The 12031-nt window shown below is 42.6% G+C and overlaps 1 protein-coding gene across 2 annotated transcripts in view; it reads left to right on the plus strand.

The window, feature by feature from the left end:
• Positions 1-267: 267 nt before the first annotated feature.
• Positions 268-12031, plus strand: part of GSK3B (glycogen synthase kinase 3 beta) — a 62911-nt gene continuing 51147 nt past the window's right edge. Inside the window, exon 1 of one of the 2 annotated variants that reach the window (XM_081845353.1) lies at positions 268-419. In XM_081845353.1, the coding sequence (XP_081701479.1) occupies positions 332-419 (88 nt within the window). In that variant the 5' untranslated portion in view covers positions 268-331. The remainder of the gene's footprint in view (positions 420-12031) is intronic. The other variant, XM_081845354.1, reaches the window with a different exon arrangement.

Here is a 12031-nt window from a genome sequence, read left to right on the forward strand (position 1 = left end):
CGGGAGGAGCGGCGCCCCGGAGCAAGGCCGGCTCCTCTTCTCGCTGGCCCTCGGGGGGCGGCGACTGGCTCGGGCAGGGTTGGGCCGCCGCCGCCGCCGGGAAGGAAGGCAGGCAGAGGATGGCGGCCCCCTGGCGATAAGGGGGGGGGGAGAGAAGAGACGGTCTTTTTGAGGGGGAGCCCCCCCTATTGGTATTTTGAAGGGGGGCGGGAGCGGGAGAGCCTGGATCTGCCCGCCCGCCCGCCCGCCGCCGCCTTGCCCCTTCCCTTTCGGCACCTGAGGAGGAGGAGGAGGAGAGGGGAGCTGATCCGGCGAGGCCAGGCGAGGCACCATGTCCGGGCGGCCGAGAACCACCTCCTTTGCGGAAAGCTGCAAGCCGGTGCAGCAGCCCTCGGCCTTTGGCAGCATGAAAGTTAGCCGTGAGTATTGATTGGTACCAATCGCGTCTCTCCGCGGATTCCTCCCGGTCCCTCATGGCGCTGCCTCGCCCCGAGTGCCCGAGCCGGACGAGGCCTGGTGGCGGCTCTTGCCGAGGCAGCTCTTTCTTTCTTCCTTCCTTCCTTCCTTCCTTCCTTCCTTCCTTCCTTCCTTTCTTTCCCCCGGGCTCCCTCCCTCCCTCCCTCCTCTCCCCACCCCCACCCTCCGCCCTCCGTGTAGAATAAAAAGCCAGCCTGGGATTCTCCGCATTTCCTCCCAACCTAAAGTACAATTGCTCGGTGCTTCGGCTAGATCCCTCTGTGTAGTGATATTTCGGATCTGCATAGTGGCTTTTGTCAAGGATGGATTTACTTGGTTCACACAACCTTTAAGAAGTGATTGGATGTGGATCGACTCTCTTCATATTATTTCAGGTTTTCTTATATTTTTGGCCTTTTTTATGAGGGGTGCCTTCTAATGGCGAGGCCCGTGGTTCCATTTGATCTTATACACCCCTGTTTCATACACCCGAACAAGGATTGAGTTCTTTATGCCTATAGCTAATGGAACTTCCTGGTGAACTATCAGTTCTCAAATCGTTTAAATCAAAATGTGTGTGGTATTGTAAAACTTACTACAAATAGAACTTCAAATTTGTTTTAATCCAGCTGCTTTCAAAGAACTCATATTTATGGATATAGCTTGTATCTAAAAGGACTTTGTGGTTAGCTCCATTGTAGGACATGGATTTTATAATAAGGCTCTAATCTGGCTACCTTTTTATGGACCTGAAAAAGTCCCTCCCCAACCCGAAGGCTGCAGTCCTAAAAACACTGGCTTGGGATTTTATCTGACCATGCAATAATATGGCCTTGTATTAAGGATTATTGTTTGGCAGAAATTTGATGGAATATTTATCCATTAATTTCTGAAATGTTTGTCACAGCAATTAAATGTTTAAGAATGTTGGAGAGGAGGAGGAGGCGGCCTTCAGAACCAAGCCAAAAAAAGCTCACCAGACTGCCAGGTGCCTGACAGCCCTGCAGTTCTTGAAGGACCATGCAACAAGCACAACATGTTTATCAGGCTCCTGGTTTTTTTGTTTGATTGGTTATGAGTTACAAAGACCTGGGCCACGGGTTCAAGTTGTAAACAGTCTTAATTTAATGCCTTGAGTGTCAGTAGTACTTGTAAAAATGTAGAATATAATTGGCACATGTTGGGTGCTTTAGATAATATACTTTTGGTGTTACAGAACTTATTTATTTATCAGAAATACTAGACACATTGCCTGTGTTTTACTTATTCTCATGTAAAAAGCATTGAGAGGTTGCAGCCCATTCATCAAAGCTTTGTTGACCACATAACTTTTAACTGTGTGACAACACAGCATATTAAGACTTGGAAGTGTTCATTTATAATTCTGTGGGTGATTCTTTGATCAGTTTTGAGGTATTCTTGGAAGAAATGTTAGTTGACCACAAATTTTAGAATTACACATATTTTTTTTAACTATTATTAATCAGTTTGCAGAGATGTAATGTTGGTTTTTTAGAGTTGCTATATTATTTATTTGGAATCCTAGAACAACATGACAGTAACAGTCAGTCCTGTACTGTATGTGTCTAGTCAGAAGTAAACCCTATTTGACACATCTAAGAGAGATAGAGAACTTGTGACCCTGCATAATGTTACTGAGCCACACCTCCCATCATCCCTGACAACAGCCATGCTGGCTGGGGCTGATTTGAATCGGAATGTACTTAACAGAATTTATATACTGCTTGGTTATAAATAAAACCTCTAAGTGATTTACAAAATCCAACATCATCTGGAAGGTCACAGGTTTCCAACTCCTAGATTGCATCGTAAGTTACATATTGATTTTCAAGATTGTTTCAAATTTCAGAGTGCTGTATTAAAATTCTCTGGGTAAAACTATACATAAGGCAAATGTGAGGTTCCCTGTATATCTCATCACAGTAATGCAGGCTGGGGTTTGTACATAAGTCATTCCTAGGGAAAAATCGGGATCAGGGGTGTCTAACCTTCCTTGCCATAATTCTTGCCCTGGTTGTTTGTTCTGCAATTCTGTGATAGAGCAGTAGTGGGAAACCTTTGGCCTGTGGGTCTAATTATGCCTGGCAGGCCTTTCACATTTTGCCCATCAGGCTATTTCAACTAAGTCACGTCCACCTGCCCTAACCTGATGTCATGTATGATGTCAGGTCTGGGGCAGGTAAGGGCGGGGCTTGGCAGAAGGGGTGCTTGCAGCATTACTGATTAGCTCACTGGCAGTGCTTGCCAAGGCTCTTTCACAGTGCAGGGCAAGCTAGCAGTCTCAGGATGGCTTCTGAAGAATTCTAAAGTGCTATTTTCTGTGGTGCCTTGAATTGGGTTTTGGAAGATCCAACAATCAGCCAGTTGTCATATTTTCAGAAGCCCTGCTCAAAGTGCTGTGCAAAATAGCAGGCAAAAAAGGTCACCTCGTGTTATTGACAGGTGGGCTACCTGTCAAACTTGGCCTGTGCAGAGGGGGCGGGGCGGGGATAATAACCATCTGGTTCACCAGTCTGGAGTGGTTCCCCATCCTTGTGGCAGAGAGATGCCATCCATTGATGCCGCCCCCCCCATTGATGATACTTAGTAAGCAGATCAACAAACTAATAGTTCTATTAGTAAGAAGATTTTTTAACTGTTTGAGCATCCCAGGTTGTGATGGATGCCTCTTTAAATTGCCACATGCAATTTTTTTAACACTTGCTTTAATATATATTTTTTAAAATTTGCTATGTAATTAATTTGTGACATTCTTCAAACATATATATTTTTAAAAAGATTAACCTAAGTGATAACCTGGACTGTAATGTTTAATCAAGTTATTCAGTTATTAGTGGGCACCACAAATCTTAGTGTTATTTTAATTTAAAGCAGAATGGGATTTGTATATTGCTGAGCATCCTAGTGAGTCTGGGCTTGACTCTCTCTGAGTTTAAGGTTATTTCTTTATTCTTTTAGTGCCTTTTATCTAGAAGAACTTGGAAGCACCTAGAGACTTGGAAGCACAGTCAAATTGAGGCTACATTGGAGGGTCTAAATCTGCTAAAACCTATTGGCTAACAGATTTTGTGGATCTGGCTGTTACTAATTGATTTCACCCCATGCAGAAATCAGTGGTTTTTGAGGTAGAAAAGAGTAACACTTTATATCACTTTTGACACCAGATAATATGAGGGCCTTGGGATATATCTAGCTCTGTCTTCAGGTGAAATTGGACTACTCCACCTTTTGATACAGTATTTGCCTTTAGTTCTAAAGAGAGGAACATCCCACTTGCTCAGTCACCTACTAGGCTGATCAAAGCATAATCCTATATTTTAGTTACAATTCTGTTCTTTGACTGCTGTTGCTTACATAGCCAAAATGACAACACAGAAGAGGGAGGTATGAACAGATTTGGGGAAACGAAGGTTTGCAGAAGCATAAACAAATCTTTAGAAAAAACCCTCATCCCTTCTCCACCTCCCAAAACAATCTAATGAAGACCGAAGATGCTCAATGTCTATGGAATGCTGACTGACTTGAGGAGTGAGGGAAATTTGAAAACTGGGTTTGAGAGCTGCTCAGAGAGATGAAATAAAGAAATCCAACACATTAGCTGAGATTGAGTACTTGTGTATCCCCCTCCAAAAAACAGCCCAATGAGTCTTGTGCTTGCTCAGTACCCATGGAATGCCGATTGACCATAGAGAAGGAAAAAATGGGTGGGAAGGGAAATGGAATGACTGGAAAAGGAGGGTCAAGGAAGAAACACAAAGATGTATGCTGTAGCAATGGGTTTTCCTGCACCAGCAGGGATTTGGACCAGATGACCTTTGAGGTCTTTTCTAGCTCGATGGTTCTAAATAAATAAAGGTTATAGAAAACAGTCTCATTGTTTGGGTAGGTCATTTCCTGGTCCACAATAAGAAGCTATTTTTAAATGTCTATGGGAGAACTGCACATAGAAATCAATGTAGAAATCCAAGCTTTTATTTTAGTTGGGATCTGACATCTGTGTCTAGTCCCCTCCAACCCCTCCCATGAAGCGGGGAAAAGCCCTCAAACCATTGAGGTCTAAGCATACTTTGTGCAGAATGTGAACTGACTGTGGGACATGATGGAGTGGCAGAATGGAATGGCTGAACAGAAGCACTCAACACTGCAGCATTTTCGTTGCGGGATTTTACTGGTGTCAATGCATGGGCAATCCTTCCCTAGCCATCCTATGGCACTTCTCTGTAAAATTCTTATTACCTCTTACGCTTTATACAGTCAGTCAGCAAGATATGGTATCTGAAGAAGCGTGCATGCACACAAAAGCTCATACCAATAACGAACTTAGTTGGCCTCTTAAGGTGCTACCTGAAGGATTTTTTTCATTTTGTTTCGACTACGGCAGCAATACAATACATAAAATGTGGATTACCATTCAAGATTTCTTTGTAGTCACTGTATGATCACTTAGGTTTTAGTTGGAGGCATGTTTTCTAAGGTGAATGGCAGTTGTGTGTGTTGATTTGAACCTCAAATAAATGTCAGACCAAACAATGCAATTATGTATTTGATTGTTCTGATAATTCGCATGGCCCTAATACCCAGGATCATTAAGAATAATAGTAATACCAAGTCCCAAAATACATACAAAACTACTGATAATTCCTACCAAATGACAGATCTGAAAGTTCACATAATTCATATATCCAGAATCAAATATCCAAATTCTGTGGCTAAGATTCTTTGTCTGGCATAAAGTTTTAAGTGAATCCTGAGCAGTCTATACGAGTCCCCACATTATAAAGTAAAAGCCAATCTACATTAAAAAAATCTGAACAAATATAAATTGCTTGCAGTTTTAAAATCTTACAAACAAGGAGTCAAACATAGGAAGCAATCTCAAAAGAACTCAGGTCAGTCTAAATCTGATTTGGTGCCACTAATATTTTTTAAGATATATATTTGGTAACAGAAAGGCTTAAATGTTTTAAAATTAGGTTTGCAGAAACAAATCAGCATATATTCTGTAAATAAATTAAAAGTGCCCTTTTGTCTGTTAATAAACCAAGGGAATAGATCCATTTCTCCTATGTGCAATATGCATTTAATTAGCTGTTTCTGCAATTTCTACTATTGATTTGGTATAAAATGGATTGTCTTAAAAATACTGTATATACTGATAGTATATTACTTTATATTGTGGATAATGTTCTTTTCTGTAACGAAAGCTTTTCATAAATGTAGGAGTGTTGCTTACCACAAAGTCAATGCAGAGCAATCCTGTGCATGTTTTCTTGAAAGCAAGATCCACTGGCTATGATTGTATACTCTCACATCTCTGCTTATGAATGCATATGAAGGAGCCTTACGGTTGTGCATGCACCCCCCTTGTTAGAAAGCATCTTATTCTGATTTGAACTTATGGGTCACTTTTTTAAAAAACCCCAAAAGTCACTCAAAGCAACTTAAAGCATACATTAAAAGCAACGTACAACTGAAATGGAGTAAAAGCTAGGGAGTAAGACATCCAATCCACTGAAGGGGGGCACAGATAATTAAAAGTCAAAAGCCCAATGGAAAAGAGTTTTTTGCCTGATGCCTAAAAATGGGTAATGATGGCACCAGGTGTGCTTCCCTGGGGAGAGTGTTCTGTAAATGGGAAGCAACTGTTAAGAAGCCCAGTTCCCATGTTGCTACCCTCTTCACTTCCCTCGGACAAGACACATAGAGAAGGGCCTTAGATTATGAGCATGGAATCCGTGTTAGTTCATGTGAAGAGAGGTGCACCCTAAGGTACTGGGGTCCTGTGCTGCATAAGGATTAACAGGTCAAAACTAGCATCTTGAATTGATCCTGGAAACTGATTAGAAGCCTGTGCAGTTGTGCTAGAACTGGTGTTACATATTCAGACTGTCTGGTCAGCAATTTGGTTGCCAGATTCTGCGCCCATTGCAGTTTCTGAACAGTCTTCAAAGGCAAGCCCTACTTTGGCAAAATAGGAAACCATGGTTAACTGAAAACTTCCTAATTTGTTTGTTGTCTTGCACAAAGTGGTTGCATGTGTGTCCAGAAGTCTCATTCGTATTTCATCAATACAGGATATAAATAATCCAATTCTGGCCATAGTGTTCAGTGGAGGTTACAGTTAGGAAAATGTAATAAGCATTGTGGCCCTCCTAAGTGTAAATGCTGCCGCTACACTCATTGTTACAAAAAGAGGAATGAAAACCACGTGAAATGTCACTATTCAACACGTTCATGTAATTGGTAGGGATGAGTAGTTTTCAGTGCATAAAGTCATAATGTCTCTTCAGTAATGTAATTTGAATGATCCAATTGAATCTCTGAGTCTTCATACACTCCACATTAAATTATTTTCTTACTCATACCTGTTTTATATATTATAATACTATCATTCATTTTTAGGTTGATATTTTCTGCCCTGAGACCTCCGGGTATAGGGCAGTATATAAATTCAATAAATAATAATAATTCAAAATTTCTTTGCACTCTTTTTCACACTGAATGTGACTGAATGAAAATAGGCTTTCCTCCTGTGTCTTACTTGGGATAGACATTACTGTTGCCACTTTAAAACAGGTCACTTTAGATTATTCTCACATTAGGAGACATTGCAAGGAGTGGCACACATCTCTGCTGGTCTTCAGTGGCCTGGTTGCCTCCTCTTGATTGTCTCATGACGCTTAAATCCTTCAAGTCATTAAGATAAATAGCCATGTAGGGTCTGTTCATGGTCTTGATGACCAATGAGGCAGTCCCTGAAAGTGTGCTTATCATCTTCAGGTCTTAAAAGCGGTTTCTCCTATCTGTGAGTGATCTGTATTTCTGCACGCAAAGAAAGCAACCTGTTGGTCTCTTGTTTTCAGCGCCAACTTATGAATGTTTCCTTAGAAGAAAGTCCTACCATGTTTTGGGGGCTAAACTCTCACCTAAAGTTGCATAAGAAGGCTGCCTATATTCTCTTGGACCGTTCATTGATACAGCTAGGTCTTCTCACTTTCTGCTTCCAAAATCAGTCATGTCTCTCACAGAAACTTTCTAAAATGTATACACTGGCTACCATCTTGTCCTGCTACCCAGCACACTTGTCTGTACTTTTAAAATCTTTTTATTTGCCCATGCAACCATAATTCTGCTCATATTTCCTGTTACCTCCTTGTGACAGTTGCTCCTTCATTTCTGCCACCTGCAACTACCTGAAAGTTTCCTTTTGTCTTAAATGGTGGTGGCAGGGATGTGAATTATTTCATTCTAAGTCAGTTGAGTCACAGGAGAGAAACAGATTCTGGGATTATTGTTTCTGGAAGGGGTCTTCCCCGAGACCCCTTGGCCAGGCAGTCTCAATTTCGCTCTTACCTCAAGGCCAGATTGACAGAAAGAAAACACAAAAGCAGGTGAAATGCCCCTGAGGATGCTGACTTATCTGTTGATTACGTACTTGGTTTTCCCTTGGAACAGTTGACTGCAAAAGTTCTGATTTTATGGTGACATCTCTCTGCTTACTCTAATTTTGTATTTGGGGTATGAAAAAGTAGACTCTTTCCAGCAGAGTACCCACCCTCTTTTTGTTGTCTAGCTGTGTTTTAAAACAGGCTGTGCAATGCATAGTACTGACCTCACTCTTGCTTCTTCATTGCGCATGTGGGCGGACAGCACTTGGAAGTTGCAGTTGAGTCAATTTTGATATTCCAATCTCTCCACTTCCTTGGGCATAAGTACCACTGAAGTCTGTAAGAATTACTTTGGAGCAAACATGCATAAGATCATGTTAAGAACACTTTTTAAAATCAATACAGTAAGGGTAGGAAGAATGGGGAGGCTCAGTATTAGAGTGCACACTCTGCATGCTTCTCAGTTTCGGTCCTTGGCGTCTTTGGTTAAAAGATTAAACAGCAGGTGATGGGAAAGATTTCTGCCTGTGGCCATTAAAAACCACTGCCAGACAAAGTAGACCAGGGAAAGCCAACATGGCACCCTCCAGGTGTTTTGGATTACAACTCATTGGCTCCACCCACCATGGCCAGTGATCGTGGATAATGGTTGTAAGCCAACAGGATACCTCCAGATGTTGTGGACATAGCTGGAGTAGGCAGTATTGGGCAGATGGGTTGCTGGTCTGACTTGAAAAAAGGCAGCTTCATATATGGGGTAGGAGAGAGAGAAAGAGAGAAATAATGTGATAGCTGTTTGGATTATTAAATTAACATGGTTACAACAGAAGCTATCAAATGGGATTTGTCTCCAGGGAGACAATGTATTCCCAAATTATGATGAAATTTGTGTTTTGAAATAATGTATTTGTATTTAGTTTGCATGGAGTGCCATTTCATCACTACAGACTGTCACATCATCCAGCTACCAACTGTTTACACAGACTTAGGACAGTTTTTGTTTATATTCATTACTTGTTACAATTTTCGCCTTCATTATTAACATTTTGGATTGTATTTTCCTGAGCTTGGAAGAGGTCACTGTTTGCTTATATTACTCTATGCAGGGTTGCTACATAATTATTAATACTTTCAATATAAACATGCTTACTGTATTTTTCGCTCTATAGGACGCACTTTTCCCCCTCCAAAAATGAAGGGGAAATGTGTGTGCTTGCTTCTCCCCATCGCCAGCCCCACAAGCTCGGGGGATAGCGGGGAGGCGGAGCGCCGCCACCCCGCTATTCCCGGACCTGGTCTGGAGGCTGGCGGGGGGGGGGGGGGAGAAGCAAGCTTGCTTCTCCCCATCGCCAGCCCCACAAGCTCGGGGGACAGCGGGGCAAGCCGCCGCCCTACGGAGGCTAGAGAAGCTGTCCCTGAAGGCAGAAAAGGGAGACGGAGCGCTCCGTCTCCCTCTTCTAGCTTGGGGATGGCTGCGCAAACCTGGGGGGAAAATAAAATCTTTTTCCTTGATTTCCCCCCCCCCTCAAAAAAACTAGGTGCGTCCTATGGGCCGGTGCGTCCAATAGGGCGAAAAATAAGGTATATCAAAAACCTTTACAGTTCCTGATGACTTCAGGGTTATTCATTGGTGGAAATGAAAGGTGATATTCAACTAAGTTGTTACATGCATGGAATGATGTTTGCTTGCACACCTGGGACTTCTTTCCTCTCGTCCCTCTATCTGCCCCCTGTGCCCCCCATTTTCTCTGGAAGGCTAGGGGAACCCACAGAAAAGGTTTAGGTGACATTCAGCCTTATGGGGGGGAGTCTTGTTGCACGAGTGGACCTCATTATGTGCATGCATTTAGTGTTATGCTGAATGCCACCCTTTATTTTAAAATTAGGGCTGCAGCTTTAATTGATGAATCAAAATGATGAATGAAAGTTCTTGACCCAATTGTTTAAAAAATTGATGCTCCCAGTCCTCCGTTGATGATGCTTTTTTGAGGTGAGCTACTGTAGCCAGGCTACTGCGGGAGGCAGTGGAAGACAGAAGGGCCTGGCGTGCTCTGGTTCATGGGGTCACGAAGAGTCGGACATGACTAAACAACAACAACACTGTAGCCAGGCACCCCCCCCCATAATCATGAAATGGGAGATTGCAAGGGTCACTAGGGCACTTTCCCATTTCCTATGGGAGGTGTGCCTGGAGGAGGAAGTTGAATGCTAACTCACTTATGCCTGGAGCCACGGGGTCTAAAAAGGAACATATGAACAAAGGTCCATTTAGTCCAACGTTTTGTTCCTGCAGTGGCCAACCAGATGTGTGTGGAAAGCCTGGAGGCAAGACATGAGTCCACTCCAGCCATTGGTATACAGAGCCATATAGTCTCCCATAACGGTAGTCGCTGATGATAGCTTTATTCTCCATGGATTTGTCTAAACTTGTTTTAAAGCTGTCTAATTTGGTGGCTGTCATTGCATGTTGTGCTAGTGAATTCTATACTATGCTCTGTGTGAAGAAGTATTTCTTTTTTTCTGCCCTCAATCCTCCCACATTTAGCTTCATTGAATGACCCTTAGTTCTAGTATTATTGAGAACATTCTTCACTCTTCCCTTTCTCCACACCTTGCAGAGTTTTATGCATCTTTTATTATGCCCCCTCCCCATTTACTCACATCCCCCCCCCAAACTAGAACCCCTCCAAATGTGATGTTACCTCACAGGAATGTTTTCCCAGCTCCTTGATAATTTCAGTTGCCTTTTGCTGAACTTTCCCAACTTCGCAATAGCCTTTTTTGAGCTGAGGCAGTATATAGTATATAGTATTCCAAGCATTATGAGATTGTCTGTTTCCAACGATGGAGAGCATTTGGTATCGACCTTTGGAGCAGTGAGATGTTTGCTGATGGGAAAAGAAGGAGAAAGTGACAGTTTTGACTAAAAACAATCTGATAATGTGTGGAGATGAATATCTGGTGACTGCCACTATCTTGACCACCTGAGGTAGGAACCTTGTGTTCAGTACTGGAAAGGAACAGGATTGCCCTTCATTCTGGGGATATTGTTGCAAAAGTTTCTTTATAAAAATGATACAGTATGTGTTGGATCAAGGGAACTCATCACTAAGAGGGCTTAGGCAGAGAAAATGTGGAGAAGACTTTTAATTTCAAAACGCAGGGAAGGGACTTCTACGGTATATGTCTGCCAGTTATGTCAATGGTAGCATCAAGAAGAAGCATTTGAAACTACCATAGCATCCATCCAGTGGTCTGAAAATTTGGACCCTTTTTTGTATCATATTGGCTCATCCTTTTCCGTTTCCCCCCCAATTTGCTGGCATTCTACAAATATATGAGTGGGTTGATAAAGCAGTTCAGTTCAGTCCAGTCGTGTTGATTATAATGAAAGATCAAGAAACTATAAAGTACTTGTGTGGCAGTGATCACATGTGTTTTACTGTTTGGCCTGATATGCATGACAATCATGGTCACTCATGATACAATATGTAAGGAAGGGATTCATCTGTACTTCTAACTGGATGTCATCCTACTCAGGGCACTGTCAATAAAAGGAGGCTTACTATCTTTCCTCCCTGACAATGAGCCACGTCAAGGGGACAGAGAACATTCAGGTGGACTGGCTGAGCAGACCACTGCTAAGGCCTGGGCTGTAGCACCTCTGTAGACAGATATACAAGAAAATGTGGCACAAAATGAAGTGAAACCATTCACATCTGACTCAGACCACCAACTCAGAAGATGCTTCATCAGATTCCCATCCCACATGGTGGAAGGGATGGGATGCCTTTCATCTGACCCTCTTACTTGCAAGTTTGCTAAAGAAAATATGGCTGGAGAAGACAGAATTCATTCTAATGGTACCTGCAATGCCTCAGTGCCATTTTAGCCAAGTCAGCTGTGGTTCTCAGATATATTGTGTCTGGCCGTAGCGCTATCATGGACTCTGCCAGCACATCAGGAGCTGCTCAAACATCCACTCAGTATGGCTGAACTTGACCATTTGGAAGACCACCGGGAAAAGACTCACAAAGGGGTGGATTTCTGGACTATAATCCCAGCATTTTTTGCCTCCCACAAACCAGTCACCCCTGTGGTTCTACCTGGGAGACCTTCTTATGCTGGTACAAGAAGAAACACAAAAGCTCTTCCAAAGTGCCACT

This window comes from Podarcis erhardii (assembly GCF_964252035.2).
Source record: "Podarcis erhardii genome assembly, chromosome: 17".
Lineage (NCBI taxonomy): Eukaryota > Metazoa > Chordata > Lepidosauria > Squamata > Lacertidae > Podarcis > Podarcis erhardii.